Source organism: Ascaphus truei (genome assembly GCF_040206685.1).
Source record: "Ascaphus truei isolate aAscTru1 chromosome 12 unlocalized genomic scaffold, aAscTru1.hap1 SUPER_12_unloc_8, whole genome shotgun sequence".
In the NCBI taxonomy this organism is placed as follows: Eukaryota; Metazoa; Chordata; class Amphibia; order Anura; family Ascaphidae; genus Ascaphus; species Ascaphus truei.
The window spans coordinates 411,970-428,046 of NW_027453844.1; the positions used below are offsets into that span (position 1 = coordinate 411,970).

Genomic DNA, 16,077 nt, shown 5'->3' on the forward strand with positions numbered 1-16,077 from the left:
CAGATTGAACAAGGTGACAATAGAAGCCTTTAATGTAACACCTCCCAGCCTATTTAATGCAGATTTGACCGATTTCTAAATTAATGTCCAACCCAACAGGACAATGAGAAATATCACTTGTTATATTTATGTAAATGGAATAAAAAATGTGCGACAAACTATAAAAGGCCAATTTTGATAATGCAAATGCATGTGCTCGTATCTAACGCATGTGGCAAACACGGATTGCATGGTCTGTTACTAATCCCAAACTGCACTAGGATTTTCCCCCGATCAGATGCGTTATATACCATGCGGGTGTGAGGGCATCATTTCATGCACACTTATTCTGACACGTGCACATATAATCTGTATTTTAGTGAGGCTCAAAAAAAGTACATGAGGGAAAATAATCGCAGGTTATTAACCCCAAATCCTACTTCCCGAGCACGAACCACATTACTAACACAGCAGCGCCACCCTGTGGGATGTGTGTGACCTGCAGATTATCTGAAGGGGATTCTCGGCGATTGTCACTTTGTCTGCGGTTCTCCCGCCTCTTACTAACAAAACAACACAAGTGCAGCAAACACGTGGCTGGGTAGGAAGCCAGAAAGAGCTAAAAATACATCACATAAGATACTTTATAATATATAATAGCTACAAAAGCAAATAACTGAGAAAGTGCAATGTATAATAGAACACTTCCCTTTTATCCCGAGCACAGATGACATATGAGCATATCTCTTATAGTGATAAAGTGGGTGGCTCTTAGAAGAGCCTTTGTGTTTGTGGGTCAGTGATGAGATCGGGGTTACTTGGCGCTGGTATACTTGGTGACCGCCTTGGTGCCCTCGGACACGGCGTGCTTGGCCAGCTCTCCCGGCAGCAGCAGGCGCACAGCGGTCTGGATCTCCCGGGAAGTGATGGTCGAGCGCTTGTTGTAATGAGCCAGACGGGACGATTCCCCTGCGATGCGCTCGAAGATATCATTCACAAAGGAGTTCATGATGCCCATGGCCTTAGAGGAGATGCCGGTGTCAGGGTGAACCTGCTTCAGCACTTTGTACACGTAGATCGCGTAACTTTCCTTCCTGCTCTTCCTACGCTTCTTCCCATCCTTCTTCTGGGTCTTGGTCACGGCTTTCTTAGAGCCCTTCTTGGCCGCTGGCGCAGACTTGGCTGGTTCAGGCATGTCGGGCGATGCTTCTTCTCCAAACAGCAGAGAAACAATGTCACCTACTGACCGTTCTGTTCTGACTGACAGATTAAATCTGTCAGTGGTGATATTGGATACCGAGGCTTGAGCCTCATTACTCCAAGTTCTCTTGTTGAGTGTATTGTCGCACTCTTTAGGAAGCTTCTTGATCTGTGTTACTTGCCACAGTTGAGTTGGTTTCACAGGTTCAGCGCTGTGATGGGTCGTGGGTAGCGGTCAAATGGGTTTGCAGAGATCGCAGCAAGCTTCTTGATCAGCGGGTTTGAGTTCTGGTCCAGTTCCTTGTAGAATTTCTTGTTGAGCTTCTTTAGATGTTCATCTAACATCTCGATACCCAGTTCCCTATGAAGGTCTGCTATTCTTGTAGGAAGTGGAGCGTTGGACGCAATCCGCAGCGCCTTGTTCTGTAATTTTTGGAGAGATGATCTTTGATGTTGGTGGCAACCACTCCACACCGGGGAGGCGTATGTCATTGTGGGTCTAATGATCGCCTTGATCACATTGACTTTGCTCTTGATGGGCATGGTCCTTGTCTTCAGCAGAGGGTACAGTGCTGCCAGCTTGGTTGTTGCCTTCTGTTGAATCTTCTCAATGTGGTTTCTCCAGCTTAGTTTGCTATCTAGGATTACACCTAGGTAAGAGCTGTTTGGCTCCCATTTGACAGCCTCTCCGTTGAGGGTGATTGGCGGGTGTGCCTTGATCCTCTTTTTGGTAAACAGTGTAGCTGTAGTCTTGCTGGAGTTCAGTCCTACTTGCCAGTCGCTGTACCATGTTGATAGCATGTCTAGTGCTTTCTGGATGTTCTTAGCTACTTCTTTCTCTCTGAAGGACTGGGAGATGACTGCCACATCGTCTGCGTAGAGTGCCAGTTGAGTCTTGTGGAGGTCTGTGGGGATGTCATTCATGAAGAGGTTGAAAAGGAAAGGTCCCAGGACTGATCCCTGTGGCACGCCAGCGCGGATGGGGCGTGTTGTTGAGAGCTCTTCTCGCACAGCCACGTGGAATGTGCGCTCCCGCAAGTAGCTTGCAGTCAGCTTAATCAGGTAGTTTGGGAATTTCAGGTTGATCATTTTGTGCAGTAGTCCTTCATGCCAAACTCTGTCAAATGCTTTGGCCACGTCCAAGAAGACAACTCCAGTTGATTTGTGGATGTTGAACCCATGGCTTATTATGTCAACGACTCGCAGCAGCTGATGGTTGGTTGAGTGGTCCTTCCGGAATCCAAATTGCTCCTTTAGTAGAATGTTTTTACCAGAGGCAAAGTGGCGGAGGCGCGTAAGAATAACTTTCTCCAGGAGTTTCGACAGTCCAGAGAGCAGGCTTATCGGACGGTAGTTTGCAGGATCCCTCCGTGGTTTTCCAGGCTTTGGAAATACAATGACCTTGGCTTCCTTCCAGGATTGAGGAAAGTGCTGGAGCCGCATGCATGCATTGAAGATTTCTGTGAGGCATTCCATGGCTGCCGGCGGAAGCTTCTTGATGGCCAGGTTGGTAATTCCGTCACTTCCTGGTGCTTTGCCATTTGCCAGCTTTTCTGCAAGTTGCGTTATCTCAGTCCTGGTGCATCCTTCAAGGGTTTCCGCTTCGGTCTCTGGTAGGTGCTCGGTAAGATGCCTGTTAACTCCTTGCTCAACTTCCCGTGCTATTTTGCTGGCTTGGTTAGGCCTAAAAGTTGTCTCCAGTGTGTCAGCGAGAACCTCTGCCTTGTCCTTGTTGCTACATGCCAGGTGGGTCTGGCCCTGGATAGGTGGATTAGGCTCCTTCTTCCCGGTCAGGCGTCGGGTCATTCTCCAAACAGAGTTGTCGGATTCCTTCAGCTTGGCTGCTGCGGCCTCCCACCGCTCCCCCCGGTGTTGGCTGATTTGCTGTCGCAGTAGTCTGGCAAGTGCGTTGTACTTTACCAGAAGGTCAGGTGTGCGGAACTTCTGCCACTGGCGTCGGGCCCTGTTTTTCTCAGCAATCGCTTGCTTGATCCCGCTCGGTAGGTCGTAGATGGAGCAGCGTTTGGGCATCTGTTTTGGGACGCTGTGCTCTATTGCATGTTGGACTGCGGTAGTAAAGGTGTTAACAGCATCATCAATGTCTCCGTTGGTGTCCAAGGGGCGGGGGTTTGTGATGTTGCTCAACTCTTCTTTGTACAGGCTCCAGTTCGCCCTGGTGAAGTTGTACCTGGGTGTTTGCTGGTGGGTTTCCATCTCGTCGCCAACAGTAATGGTAACTGGGTTGTGGTCTGAGGTCAGTTCCGCCAGGGTTTCCAACTGGACAGAATGTTTCACGTTCTTCAGTAAGACAATGTCCAGGACATCCGGTGTGTGGCTTGCAGTGCCTGGGTAGTGGGTGGGTTCTGTAGGGCCAGCCACTACAAAGTCACTCTCCTTTGAGTAAGCAAGAAGAGCTTGTCCTCTGGAGTTTGCTGTCCTTGAGTTCCAGCACCGGTGTTTGGCATTTAGGTCTCCCCCGATGATGGTTGGGACAGTGGAGTCCAGCAGAGCTTCCAAGTCTCCCAAATGTAGCTTCACCTTAGGGGGGCAGTAGGTGGCAATTAGTCGCAGTGGTCCTGTTGCAGTCTTTACCTGTACTCCAGTGGCTTCAATACTCCGGAGGGGTGGTAGTGCAATCTCATTATGGCTGACCCGTGTGTTAACAATCACAGCCGTCCCACCACCTCTGGCTCCTGTTGCCCGGTCGGTACGGTATACCCTGTGGTTCGCCAGGCTTAGTTTTTGGTTTCCTTGAAGGTGGGTCTCCGAGAGCAGAGCTGCGCATACATTCCTCGATTCCATCAGGTGAAGGAGTTCATCTGTCTTCTTGCTGATACCATTTGCATTCCACATCACGATGACAGAACTGCGTTTAGATGTTGCTGCCATGGTGGTTAGTTTCTGTGCTCCTGAGAAGGGCCGGGATGAGATTCGCTATCATTGTCACAATGGGGTGAATATCCATTCTCGCAATAGCGCTCGCTATTTTAAGGATGATCTCTAGCCAGTTTGTTGGGCTTGCGGTTCCGCCTGCGGGGTCCGGGTTGGCCGCCTCAACGGGGTTGGTGGATGGTGTCCTGAGAGTTTCCGCGTAGGTCTGTCCGTCTGGGTTTTGCATCCTCTGGGTGGATGCCGTGCCTTGGTCTGGGATCAGGTGTTCTGTGGTCCTCTGTCTCTCCGGCGCCAGGCGGGGAAGCTGGTATTGAGTAGTGGGTGTCTTCCTTGGTGCCTGCTCCATCAGGTGGGGTGTCCGCTTTTCCCGTGCCTCTTGCTTTGCTTTTGTGAGGTACGGGCAACCACGGTAGCTTGCCGGGTGTGGGCCTTTGCAGTTTGCACATGTCGCCGGCTCCTTCTTCCTATCTCGTGGGCATTCCTTGGAGTTGTGGTTCTCTCCACAACACACACAGCGTGGCTTCTGGTGGCAGAATGCAGAGGTATGCCCGAGCCGTTGGCAGTTGAAACACATGGTTGGGCCTTTTCTGCCCTTTGGCGCTTCTGTGGTTACCACACAGCTACAGAGCTTGGTAATCTTGGTAAGATCTGCAGGCTGGCTCTCCGGGGTTTCTGCCAGTGTGACAATAAACAAAGGGAACTTCTTGGTCTTGTCCACCGGGGATGTCAATTGGGCTACGCTCTTGACTGGAAGTCCATGTTCCGCGAGGTCGTGGGAAATCTCCCCCACGGAGGCGTTTGCTGGTAAGCCGCGAATTACAAATTTCTGGGGCTTTAGGCGCGTCAGTGGGAAAGTGTAGTATTCTATGCCCTGCTTTGCAAAGCAGTCCGTTAAGCTCCGGTAGTCGTCCACAGTTGTGGTAGTGATCTTTGCGTGGTTCGCCCGTGGTTTAACTACAAACGGGGAAGTGCAGTGCTCGGTGAGGATGTCGACAAGGTCCTTGTGGGTCTTCATATTCCTAACCATTACCGGTGGTATGCGAATCTTTTTGGGTGGGAGTGCAGTCTCTTCATCGTTGCACCTGGGCCCTGAGCAGTCATCGGCATTAGCAAGTGGCTCGAAGCGGTTTGATGTTTTGATGCCTTGGTCTTCCTTGTGCTTCTGCATCTTTGTCTTTGCTACCGATGGAGGGGAAGAACCATTGGAGCTATCAGAGTTTGCTCGCCCTCTCTTCTTCACTAAAGTGTAGTCCATGTCTTCTGCAGCATCATGTATTGCAGTCTCCATAGGTGGCACATTTGCCTCTGCCATAATAAGGCGCAGACCAGAGCCACGCACCCGCACGGCGGCGGGCACACGGCACAAATCAGAGCCACACGCACGGCGGCGAGCACTCTGCACAAATCAGAGCCACGCACACGGCGGCGAGCACACGGCACAAGTCAGAGCCACGCACCCGCACGGCGGCGAGCACACAGCCCAAATCAGAGCCACGCACCCGCACGGCGGCGGGCACACGGCCCAAATCAGAGCCACACACACGCACGGCGGTGAGCACACGGCCCAAAGCACGCACGCAGGGAGCAAGAGCACACGGCGCAGGGGGGGGCACGGCACCAAGTTCAGGGGGGGCACAGCACAGAGCGCAGGGGGGGCACAGCAGAGCGCAGGGGGGGCACAGCAAAGAGCGCAGGGGGGGCACAGCACAGAGCGCAGGGGGGGCACAGCACAGAGCGCAGGGGGGGCACAGCACAGAGCGCAGGGGGGGCACAGCACAGAGCGCAGTGGGGCACAGCACAGAGTGCAGGGGGGGCACAGCACAGAGCGCAGGGGGGGCACAGCACAGAGCGCAGGGGGGGGGCACAGCACAGAGCGCAGGGGGGGGCACAGCAGAGCGCAGGGGGGAGCAGAGAGCACAGGGGGGCACAGCACAGAGCACAGGGGGGCACAGCACAGAGCGCAGGGGGGGCACAGCACAGAGCGCAGGGGGGGGCACAGCACAGAGCGCAGGGGGGGGCACAGCAGAGCGCAGGGGGGAGCAGAGAGCACAGGGGGGCACAGCACAGAGCACAGGGGGGCACAGCACAGAGCGCGGGGGGGGGCACAACACAGAGCACAGGGGGGCGCAGCACAGCGCACAGGGGGGGGCACTGAGCACTGGGGGGGGCACAGAGCACGGGGGGGGCACAGAGCACAGGGGGGGGCACAGAGCACAGGGGGGGGCACTGCACTAAACAGGGGGGGCACTGCACTAAACAGGGGGGGGGGGGCACAGCACTAGGCAGGGGGGGGGGCAAGGCCGGGGGTCACAGCAAGTCACAGCTCTGGGCTCAGTACTGCACACAGAACTCAGCATACAGTGCAATAAAGCTATAAAGCAAAGCGATGGGCAATGACCCACGTGGCAGCGGCGGCTCTCCCCCACGTGGCAGCAGCGGCTCTCCCCCACGTGGCAGCAGCGGCTCTCCAAACGGGCCAGTCAATACATCCCCGACTGAAACTCCGGAAAGTGGTGTCGGCGGCGGGCGCTGTGATTGGAAGTGACCCACTCGAGGAGTCATCAGCCTCTCCGGTCAGTTCAATCAATCTGAATCAATGTCACCTAAACCTGACCGTTCTGTTCTGACTGACAGATTAAATCTGTCAGTGGTGATATTGGATACCGAGGCTTGAGCCTCATTACTCCAAGTTCTCTTGTTGAGTGTATTGTCGCACTCTTTAGGAAGCTTCTTGATCTGTGTTACTTGCCACAGTTGAGTTGGTTTCACAGGTTCAGCGCTGTGATGGGTCGTGGGTAGCGGTCAAATGGGTTTGCAGAGATCGCAGCAAGCTTCTTGATCAGTGGGTTTGAGTTCTGGTCCAGTTCCTTGTAGAATTTCTTGTTGAGCTTCTTTAGATGTTCATCTAACATCTCGATACCCAGTTCCCTATGAAGGTCTGCTATTCTTGTAGGAAGTGGAGCGTTGGACGCAATCCGCAGCGCCTTGTTCTGTAATTTTTGGAGAGATGATCTTTGATGTTGGTGGCAACCACTCCACACCGGGGAGGCGTATGTCATTGTGGGTCTAATGATCGCCTTGATCACATTGACTTTGCTCTTGATGGGCATGGTCCTTGTCTTCAGCAGAGGGTACAGTGCTGCCAGCTTGGTTGTTGCCTTCTGTTGAATCTTCTCAATGTGGTTTCTCCAGCTTAGTTTGCTATCTAGGATTACACCTAGGTAAGAGCTGTTTGGCTCCCATTTGACAGCCTCTCCGTTGAGGGTGATTGGCGGGTGTGCCTTGATCCTCTTTTTGGTAAACAGTGTAGCTGTAGTCTTGCTGGAGTTCAGTCCTACTTGCCAGTCGCTGTACCATGTTGATAGCATGTCTAGTGCTTTCTGGATATTCTTAGCTACTTCTTTCTCTCTGAAGGACTGGGAGATGACTGCCACATCGTCTGCGTAGAGTGCCAGTTGAGTCTTGTGGAGGTCTGTGGGGATGTCATTCATGAAGAGGTTGAAAAGGAAAGGTCCCAGGACTGATCCCTGTGGCACGCCAGCGCGGATGGGGCGTGTTGTTGAGAGCTCTTCCCGCACAGCCACGTGGAATGTGCGCTCCCGCAAGTAGCTTGCAGTCAGCTTAATCAGGTAGTTTGGGAATTTCAGGTTGATCATTTTGTGCAGTAGTCCTTCATGCCAAACTCTGTCAAATGCTTTGGCCACGTCCAAGAAGACAACTCCAGTTGATTTGTGGATGTTAAATCCATGGCTTATTATGTCAACGACTCGCAGCAGCTGATGGTTGGTTGAGTGGTCCTTCCGGAATCCAAATTGCTCCTTTAGTAGAATGTTTTTACCAGAGGCAAAGTGGCGGAGGCGCGTAAGAATAACTTTCTCCAGGAGTTTCGACAGTCCAGAGAGCAGGCTTATCGGACGGTAGTTTGCAGGATCCCTCCGTGGTTTTCCAGGCTTTGGAAATACAATGACCTTGGCTTCCTTCCAGGATTGAGGAAAGTGCTGGAGCCGCATGCATGCATTGAAGATTTCTGCAAGGCATTCCATGGCTGCCGGCGGAAGCTTCTTGATGGCCAGGTTGGTAATTCCGTCACTTCCTGGTGCTTTGCCATTTGCCAGCTTTTCTGCAAGTTGCATTATCTCAGTCCTGGTGCATCCTTCAGGGTTTCCGCTTCGGTCTCTGGTAGGTGCTCGGTAAGATGCCTGTTAACTCCTTGCTCAACTTCCCGTGCTATTTTGCTGGCTTGGTTAGGCCTAAAAGTTGTCTCCAGTGTGTCAGCGAGAACCTCTGCCTTGTCCTTGTTGCTACATGCCAGGTGGGTCTGGCCCTGGATCGGTGGATTAGGCTCCTTCTTCCCGGTCAGGCGTCGGGTCATTCTCCAAACAGAGTTGTCGGATTCCTTCAGCTTGGCTGCTGCGGCCTCCCACCTCTCCCCCCGGTGTTGGCTGATTTGCTGTCGCAGTAGTTTGGCAAGTGAGTTGTACTTTACCAGAAGGTCAGGTGTGCGGAACTTCTGCCATTGGCGTCGGGCCCTGTTTTTCTCAGCAATCGCTTGCTTGATCCCGCTCGGTAGGTCGTAGATGGAGCAGCGTTTGGGCATCTGTTTCGGGACGCTGTGCTCTATTGCATGTTGGACTGCGGTAGTAAAGGTGTTAACAGCATCATCAATGTCTCCGTTGGTGTCCAAGGGGCGGGGGTTTGTGATGTTGCTCAACTCTTCTTTGTACAGGCTCCAGTTCGCCCTGGTGAAGTTGTACCTGGGTGTTTGCTGGTGGGTTTCCATCTCGTCGCCAACAGTAATGGTAACTGGGTTGTGGTCTGAGGTCAGTTCCGCCAGGGTTTCCAACTGGACAGAATGTTTCACGTTCTTCAGTAAGACAATGTCCAGGACATCCGGTGTGTGGCTTGCAGTGCCTGGGTAGTGGGTGGGTTCTGTAGGGCCAGCCACTACAAAGTCACTCTCCTTTGAGTAAGCAAGAAGAGCTTGTCCTCTGGAGTTTGCTGTCCTTGAGTTCCAGCACCGGTGTTTGGCATTTAGGTCTCCCCCGATGATGGTTGGGACAGTGGAGTCCAGCAGAGCTTCCAAGTCTCCCAAATGTAGCTTCACCTTAGGGGGGCAGTAGGTGGCAATTAGTCGCAGTGGTCCTGTTGCAGTCTTTACCTGTACTCCAGTGGCTTCAATACTCCGGAGGGGTGGTAGTGCAATCTCATTATGGCTGACCCGTGTGTTAACAATCACAGCCGTCCCACCACCTCTGGCTCCTGTTGCCCGGTCGGTACGGTATACCCTGTGGTTCGCCAGGCTTAGTTTTTGGTTTCCTTGAAGGTGGGTCTCCGAGAGCAGAGCTGCGCATACATTCCTCGATTCCATCAGGTGAAGGAGTTCATCTGTCTTCTTGCTGATACCATTTGCATTCCACATCACGATGACAGAACTGCGTTTAGATGTTGCTGCCATGGTGGTTAGTTTCTGTGCTCCTGAGAAGGGCCGGGATGAGATTCGCTATCATTGTCACAATGGGGTGAATATCCATTCTCGCAATAGCGCTCGCTATTTTAAGGATGATCTCTAGCCAGTTTGTTGGGCTTGCGGTTCCGCCTGCGGGGTCCGGGTTGGCCGCCTCAACGGGGTTGGTGGATGGTGTCCTGAGAGTTTCCGCGTAGGTCTGTCCGTCTGGGTTTTGCATCCTCTGGGTGGATGCCGTGCCTTGGTCTGGGATCAGGTGTTCTGTGGTCCTCTGTCTCTCCGGCGCCAGGCGGGGAAGCTGGTATTGAGTAGTGGGTGTCTTCCTTGGTGCCTGCTCCATCAGGTGGGGTGTCCGCTTTTCCCGTGCCTCTTGCTTTGCTTTTGTGAGGTACGGGCAACCACGGTAGCTTGCCGGGTGTGGGCCTTTGCAGTTTGCACATGTCGCCGGCTCCTTCTTCCTATCTCGTGGGCATTCCTTGGAGTTGTGGTTCTCTCCACAACACACACAGCGTGGCTTCTGGTGGCAGAATGCAGAGGTATGCCCGAGCCGTTGGCAGTTGAAACACATGGTTGGGCCTTTTCTGCCCTTTGGCGCTTCTGTGGTTACCACACAGCTACAGAGCTTGGTAATCTTGGTAAGATCTGCAGGCTGGCTCTCCGGGGTTTCTGCCAGTGTGACAATAAACAAAGGGAACTTCTTGGTCTTGTCCACCGGGGATGTCAATTGGGCTACGCTCTTGACTGGAAGTCCATGTTCCGCGAGGTCGTGGGAAATCTCCCCCACGGAGGCGTTTGCTGGTAAGCCGCGAATTACAAATTTCTGGGGCTTTAGGCGCGTCAGTGGGAAAGTGTAGTATTCTATGCCCTGCTTTGCAAAGCAGTCCGTTAAGCTCCGGTAGTCGTCCACAGTTGTGGTAGTGATCTTTGCGTGGTTCGCCCGTGGTTTAACTACAAACGGGGAAGTGCAGTGCTCGGTGAGGATGTCGACAAGGTCCTTGTGGGTCTTCATATTCCTAACCATTACCGGTGGTATGCGAATCTTTTTGGGTGGGAGTGCAGTCTCTTCATCGTTGCACCTGGGCCCTGAGCAGTCATCGGCATTAGCAAGTGGCTCGAAGCGGTTTGATGTTTTGATGCCTTGGTCTTCCTTGTGCTTCTGCATCTTTGTCTTTGCTACCGATGGAGGGGAAGAACCATTGGAGCTATCAGAGTTTGCTCGCCCTCTCTTCTTCACTAAAGTGTAGTCCATGTCTTCTGCAGCATCATGTATTGCAGTCTCCATAGGTGGCACATTTGCCTCTGCCATAATAAGGCGCAGACCAGAGCCACGCACCCGCACGGCGGCGGGCACACGGCACAAATCAGAGCCACACGCACGGCGGCGAGCACTCTGCACAAATCAGAGCCACGCACACGGCGGCGAGCACACGGCACAAGTCAGAGCCACGCACCCGCACGGCGGCGAGCACACAGCCCAAATCAGAGCCACGCACCCGCACGGCGGCGGGCACACGGCCCAAATCAGAGCCACACACACGCACGGCGGTGAGCACACGGCCCAAAGCACGCACGCAGGGAGCAAGAGCACACGGCGCAGGGGGGGGCACGGCACCAAGTTCAGGGGGGGCACAGCACAGAGCGCAGGGGGGGCACAGCAGAGCGCAGGGGGGGCACAGCAAAGAGCGCAGGGGGGGCACAGCACAGAGCGCAGGGGGGGCACAGCACAGAGCGCAGGGGGGGCACAGCACAGAGCGCAGGGGGGGCACAGCACAGAGCGCAGTGGGGCACAGCACAGAGCGCAGGGGGGGCACAGCACAGAGCGCAGGGGGGGCACAGCACAGAGCGCAGGGGGGGGCACAGCACAGAGCGCAGGGGGGGGCACAGCAGAGCGCAGGGGGGAGCAGAGAGCACAGGGGGGCACAGCACAGAGCACAGGGGGGCACAGCACAGAGCGCGGGGGGGGCACAACACAGAGCACAGGGGGGCGCAGCACAGCGCACAGGGGGGGGCACTGAGCACTGGGGGGGGCACAGAGCACGGGGGGGGCACAGAGCACAGGGGGGGGCACAGAGCACAGGGGGGGGCACTGCACTAAACAGGGGGGGCACTGCACTAAACAGGGGGGGGGGGCACAGCACTAGGCAGGGGGGGGGGCAAGGCCGGGGGTCACAGCAAGTCACAGCTCTGGGCTCAGTACTGCACACAGAACTCAGCATACAGTGCAATAAAGCTATAAAGCAAAGCGATGGGCAATGACCCACGTGGCAGCGGCGGCTCTCCCCCACGTGGCAGCAGCGGCTCTCCCCCACGTGGCAACAGCGGCTCTCCAAACGGGCCAGTCAATACATCCCCGACTGAAACTCCGGAAAGTGGTGTCGGCGGCGGGCGCTGTGATTGGAAGTGACCCACTCGAGGAGTCATCAGCCTCTCCGGTCAGTTCAATCAATCTGAATCAATGTCACCTAAACCCCCAGCAGCTCTATTTATAGGAGTCCTATGCAAAGTAGCAGCCCCAGCATTCTGTTCTTCTATTGGCTGACTTTATCATGTGACCGTTTATGACATCATCAGTTTTCATTCAAATTACATGATTGGTGGTTACAGGATTATGGAACTGATTGGCTGTTTTCAAAACTGACCAATCACAGAGGAGTTCAGCTGCTGTCTGAGTGTATAAATAAGGGCACAGGGGGCGGGGTTTGTCACTTCTCCTGTTACCCGAGCTGCTGTCTGAGTGATACACGATGTCTGGAAGAGGCAAACAAGGCGGGAAAACTCGCGCTAAGGCCAAGACGCGCTCATCTCGGGCTGGGCTGCAGTTCCCAGTCGGCCGTGTGCACAGGCTGCTTCGGAAGGGAAATTATGCTCAGCGTGTGGGGGCCGGAGCCCCGGTCTATTTGGCCGCAGTGCTGGAGTATCTGACCGCTGAGATCCTGGAGTTGGCCGGTAACGCTGCTCGGGACAATAAGAAGTCCCGCATCATCCCCCGGCACCTGCAGCTCGCTGTGCGGAACGACGAGGAGCTGAACAGGCTGCTCGGAGGGGTCACCATCGCTCAGGGGGGTGTCCTGCCCAACATCCAGGCCGTGCTACTGCCCAAGAAAACCGAGAGCCACAAACCGGCCAAGAGCAGCAAGTGAGCTTCACCCCCGAGACCAGGAGCAGAGATCCCCACATACCCAACACAAAGGCTCTTTTCAGAGCCACCCACAGCATCAAAAAAGCGTTATAGTATTTCACATTTCCTGCAGGACATGTTTTTATTATATTTCTATCTCCATTCTAAGTCACTTTCATTGTTTATGATAATAGTTCTCTTCATTTGTAAAGTAATGTATAATTAAGTCCTTGTATGTGGAGGTGTCAGTTCTGTCATTAGAAACAGTACTGCGTTTGATACGACACTGCAGAAAGCAAATCAATATTTAATACCATAAAGGCACCTACTGTATATATAACTTGGGGGTGAACTTTAATTACCGACATGATGATTTTAAGGGAAAAATCCCATAAAATTGATGAACTGATTAAAGTGCATTTAGTTTGCTGGAACCATAACTATAAAGCTAAACAAAAAAAAACTGTTTCTAGTTCATCGCTAAATAAATTAAAACAAAGTAGTGCAGCATGGCTAATACACTATAAAGTAGTGTTTGTTTCTGTTTGTGATTATACAAAAGGCGCAACGTGTTGGTATTAGGAGTCTGTGCTTGAAACAATTTACCACACGGTGGCGCTGTTGGATTAGAAATCGGTATCTTCATTACTTGCTTGTAAAGGCTAAAACCTGTTTTTATATCGGACACAAATTCGCAAGCCATGAAGGTTTATTATACTGAAAATGTATATAATGTATCATTAAAGACAAGTGAGTAACATTGATGCAAGAACAATTTAAAAAAATAATTTTATTCAACCAACGTTGTTTACAGATTGCCCTCGAACATGCAAAATCAAGTCATAATATAATTAATGTTGACATGTTAGAAAATAAAATAGCATAATGGTATAGAAAAATTCAATAACCAAAAGGCAGAACACATAATTACAGCATCTGGTCTTCGAAATAAACAGCACAAGTTTTTTGGAGGTACAATTTATCAAATTAATTCCTTTATGAGCAAGAACAATAATCAGAATTTTTTTTTGTACCACTAATATACTCTGTGCTATAAACTAAAAATTACAGAACCTGTCCCTTGTGTCATTTTTTTTTTCTTTTTTTTTTTTAAATCTGAGGAACAGCAATGTCATGTACGGTCCATCTGTGAGCATGTGGCCCATATACTCTCTGTCACGGACTGCACACAAGTGAGCATGTGATATGCAACCAGGGTTAATACACACGGCTACTCTAGCCAACTCACCTTTCTCCTGCACAAAGTACTTTCATTATGTTTATATTAACCCATTACTCAATTGCAATCCCATCTATGTGCGTACATCACTGGATAATTTAGGCAAAATATGTAATTATTTACCAGAGTCTCAGGTCCCTGTTCATTATAGAAAAAAAAATTGTGCACTTAACACACAATCAGTTGTAGCTAAATGTGGCAGCAATGAAAATACTCTCTACAAAGCGTGCACCAGTTTATTCTGAGCCCCAACACATTACGTATTAAATGTTTTAATACCCCCGTCCATGGTCAGTCCGGAGTCCCAGGGCTCTGTTCCCTGTATGGGAGCTGGCGGCACTCACAAGCCAATCGGATCTGGACTCAATGACCGGTTGGGCAGCGTGCTGCCACATGCCGTCTAAGCTCTGATCTGACAGCAAGGTATTGCAGAACTGCCGACTGTGCTCTGGCTCATTGGCCCTAGTCATACTGGCAGGGATAGGGTTGTCAGTTTGGTCAGGTTACACCCAGCTTACTTTACTGGTCTCCTCCAGGACATCCAAGGGATGAACTCCAATGTCCGGGGAGTGATGGTTTCATTCTTGGGACCCTGAACAAACATAGTGTCAGAGGTGGCAAGGTCTCAAGTCTGACAGCAGGTCACAGCCACAATGGGAAATAAATTTGGCAAAGAGCCAAGGATAGCGTTGCACCACGAGCAGGAACAGATGAAGAGGGTGTGGTAAAAACATAGTTATTGGCAACCAGAGAAACACACTAACATGTTTCGCTCCCACAATAGGGCACACTCGACGGACACACTCTACCCCTATTAGTGGCACATAAAATTGCCCTAATCAGTTCCCAACAACATGTTGGTGTTATGGCCTGGGAGGTCTCTGCCATTACGGATGCTCTGGGCCATGCCCTAATCGATGAAAACACGGGCCACCTGCAGGGACTTAGGGGCACCATCGGACAGGTGGCAGATGCTCTGGCCCAAACATATCAGGTTTGACAAGAGTTATGACCGTGCCAGGGTCCAACTGGCTGGCCACCATCATAGTGCTGATGGTATAAGGGCACAAATATTTCAACCGCACAATGATCTGCTCTAGCCCAATGGTGGCTCCTCTTTGTGTTGCAGCACAGGCAGCAATCTCGGCAGCCTCGGAGACTGGGACCTGGGTTGCCTGGGTGATATGGTTGGTCACCTGCTATTGCTCGAGCATGGGAATGTGACTTACCCTGGCGTTTATATGAGGAGCTGGGTTGTGGTTCCCATCGCAGGTGGATCGGTTCAAAGTGCAGTGGGGCAATCCACCCTCGGGTGGCACGCCCTGTTGAAACCAAAGCATTGCCACTTATGGGTAAACTTGGTGGTCGGGTTCTGGAACTAGGGGGCACTGGGCAGCTCCACAAAGATGCATCGGACCTTGGGGTTTATGTGTGCCGAGGAGGTTGGTGGCCAGGAACTGGAACACTCGGTTGGGGTTGTTGCCAGAATAGGAGTCGAGCCGCCACGAACTCATCCGTAATCTTGGCAGTTTGCTGAGCCATTGATGGTTTGCCATCCATAATGCATTCACTCACCTCCGGGAAACGTTTGAGTACAAATTGCTCCTTCACGATTAGGTTAAGGAATACATTGAAGGTACTCACTGAACACACAGTTACTCACCTCTTTGCATGATGGGCTGACCGGGCCACAGAGTCAGTGTGCAAATCCTTGGACCCCTTGTGCATGGCATGAAACTGGGTCCAGTAAGTCTCGGGCGTGATCTCATACTGAGGCCAGAGCAGTGCTTTTACCACCTGGTAGTCACCAGCATCCTCCCAAACCATTGCTTGATAGGCTTCCATATCTTTCCCACGCAGCTTGGGGAAGAAGCCTGTCACGGGAGACCAGATTTTTTAACACACTTCGCCAACTGGGGTCTGAGGGAGAAGAATCTAGCCTCAACTAGGTGCAGGGGACTGCTTCAGTAGATTTGCCCTGTACAGCTCCTTCTCAGTGCTATTGTCCCAATAGCACTATTTAAAATCCCGCCAGTTGCCTGTCCGATCAGCTTCAAAACGTGTCTGGTACTCTGATCGGCTTCTCCCCTTACATAGCTCTCGGGCTCCTATACTTTTCATGGAGCAGGGGCAACCAGCTAATCGGAGGACGTTGTCTTGTCCGGCTGTACAAATCAGAGGAGG

The 16,077-nt window shown here is 52.3% G+C and overlaps 2 protein-coding genes across 2 annotated transcripts; one reads left to right on the top strand and one right to left on the bottom strand.

The window, feature by feature from the left end:
- Window positions 1–793: 793 nt before the first annotated feature.
- Window positions 794–1,174, bottom strand: LOC142473884 (histone H2B 1.1-like). The gene has a single exon (XM_075580825.1). It carries the CDS (start codon window positions 1,172–1,174, stop codon window positions 794–796), a length of 381 nt encoding a protein of 126 aa, XP_075436940.1.
- Window positions 1,175–12,279: 11,105 nt separating this feature from the next.
- Window positions 12,280–12,675, top strand: LOC142473885 (histone H2A type 1-like). Its single transcript, XM_075580826.1, has one exon. It carries the CDS (start codon window positions 12,280–12,282, stop codon window positions 12,673–12,675), a length of 396 nt encoding a protein of 131 aa, XP_075436941.1.
- Window positions 12,676–16,077: the final 3,402 nt, after the last annotated feature.

Coding starts and splice junctions, on each gene's coding strand:
- LOC142473884 (XM_075580825.1), bottom strand. CDS start 1,174: ATGCCTGAACCAGCCAAGTCTGCGCCAGCGGCCAAGAAGGGCTCTAAG.
- LOC142473885 (XM_075580826.1), top strand. CDS start 12,280: ATGTCTGGAAGAGGCAAACAAGGCGGGAAAACTCGCGCTAAGGCCAAG.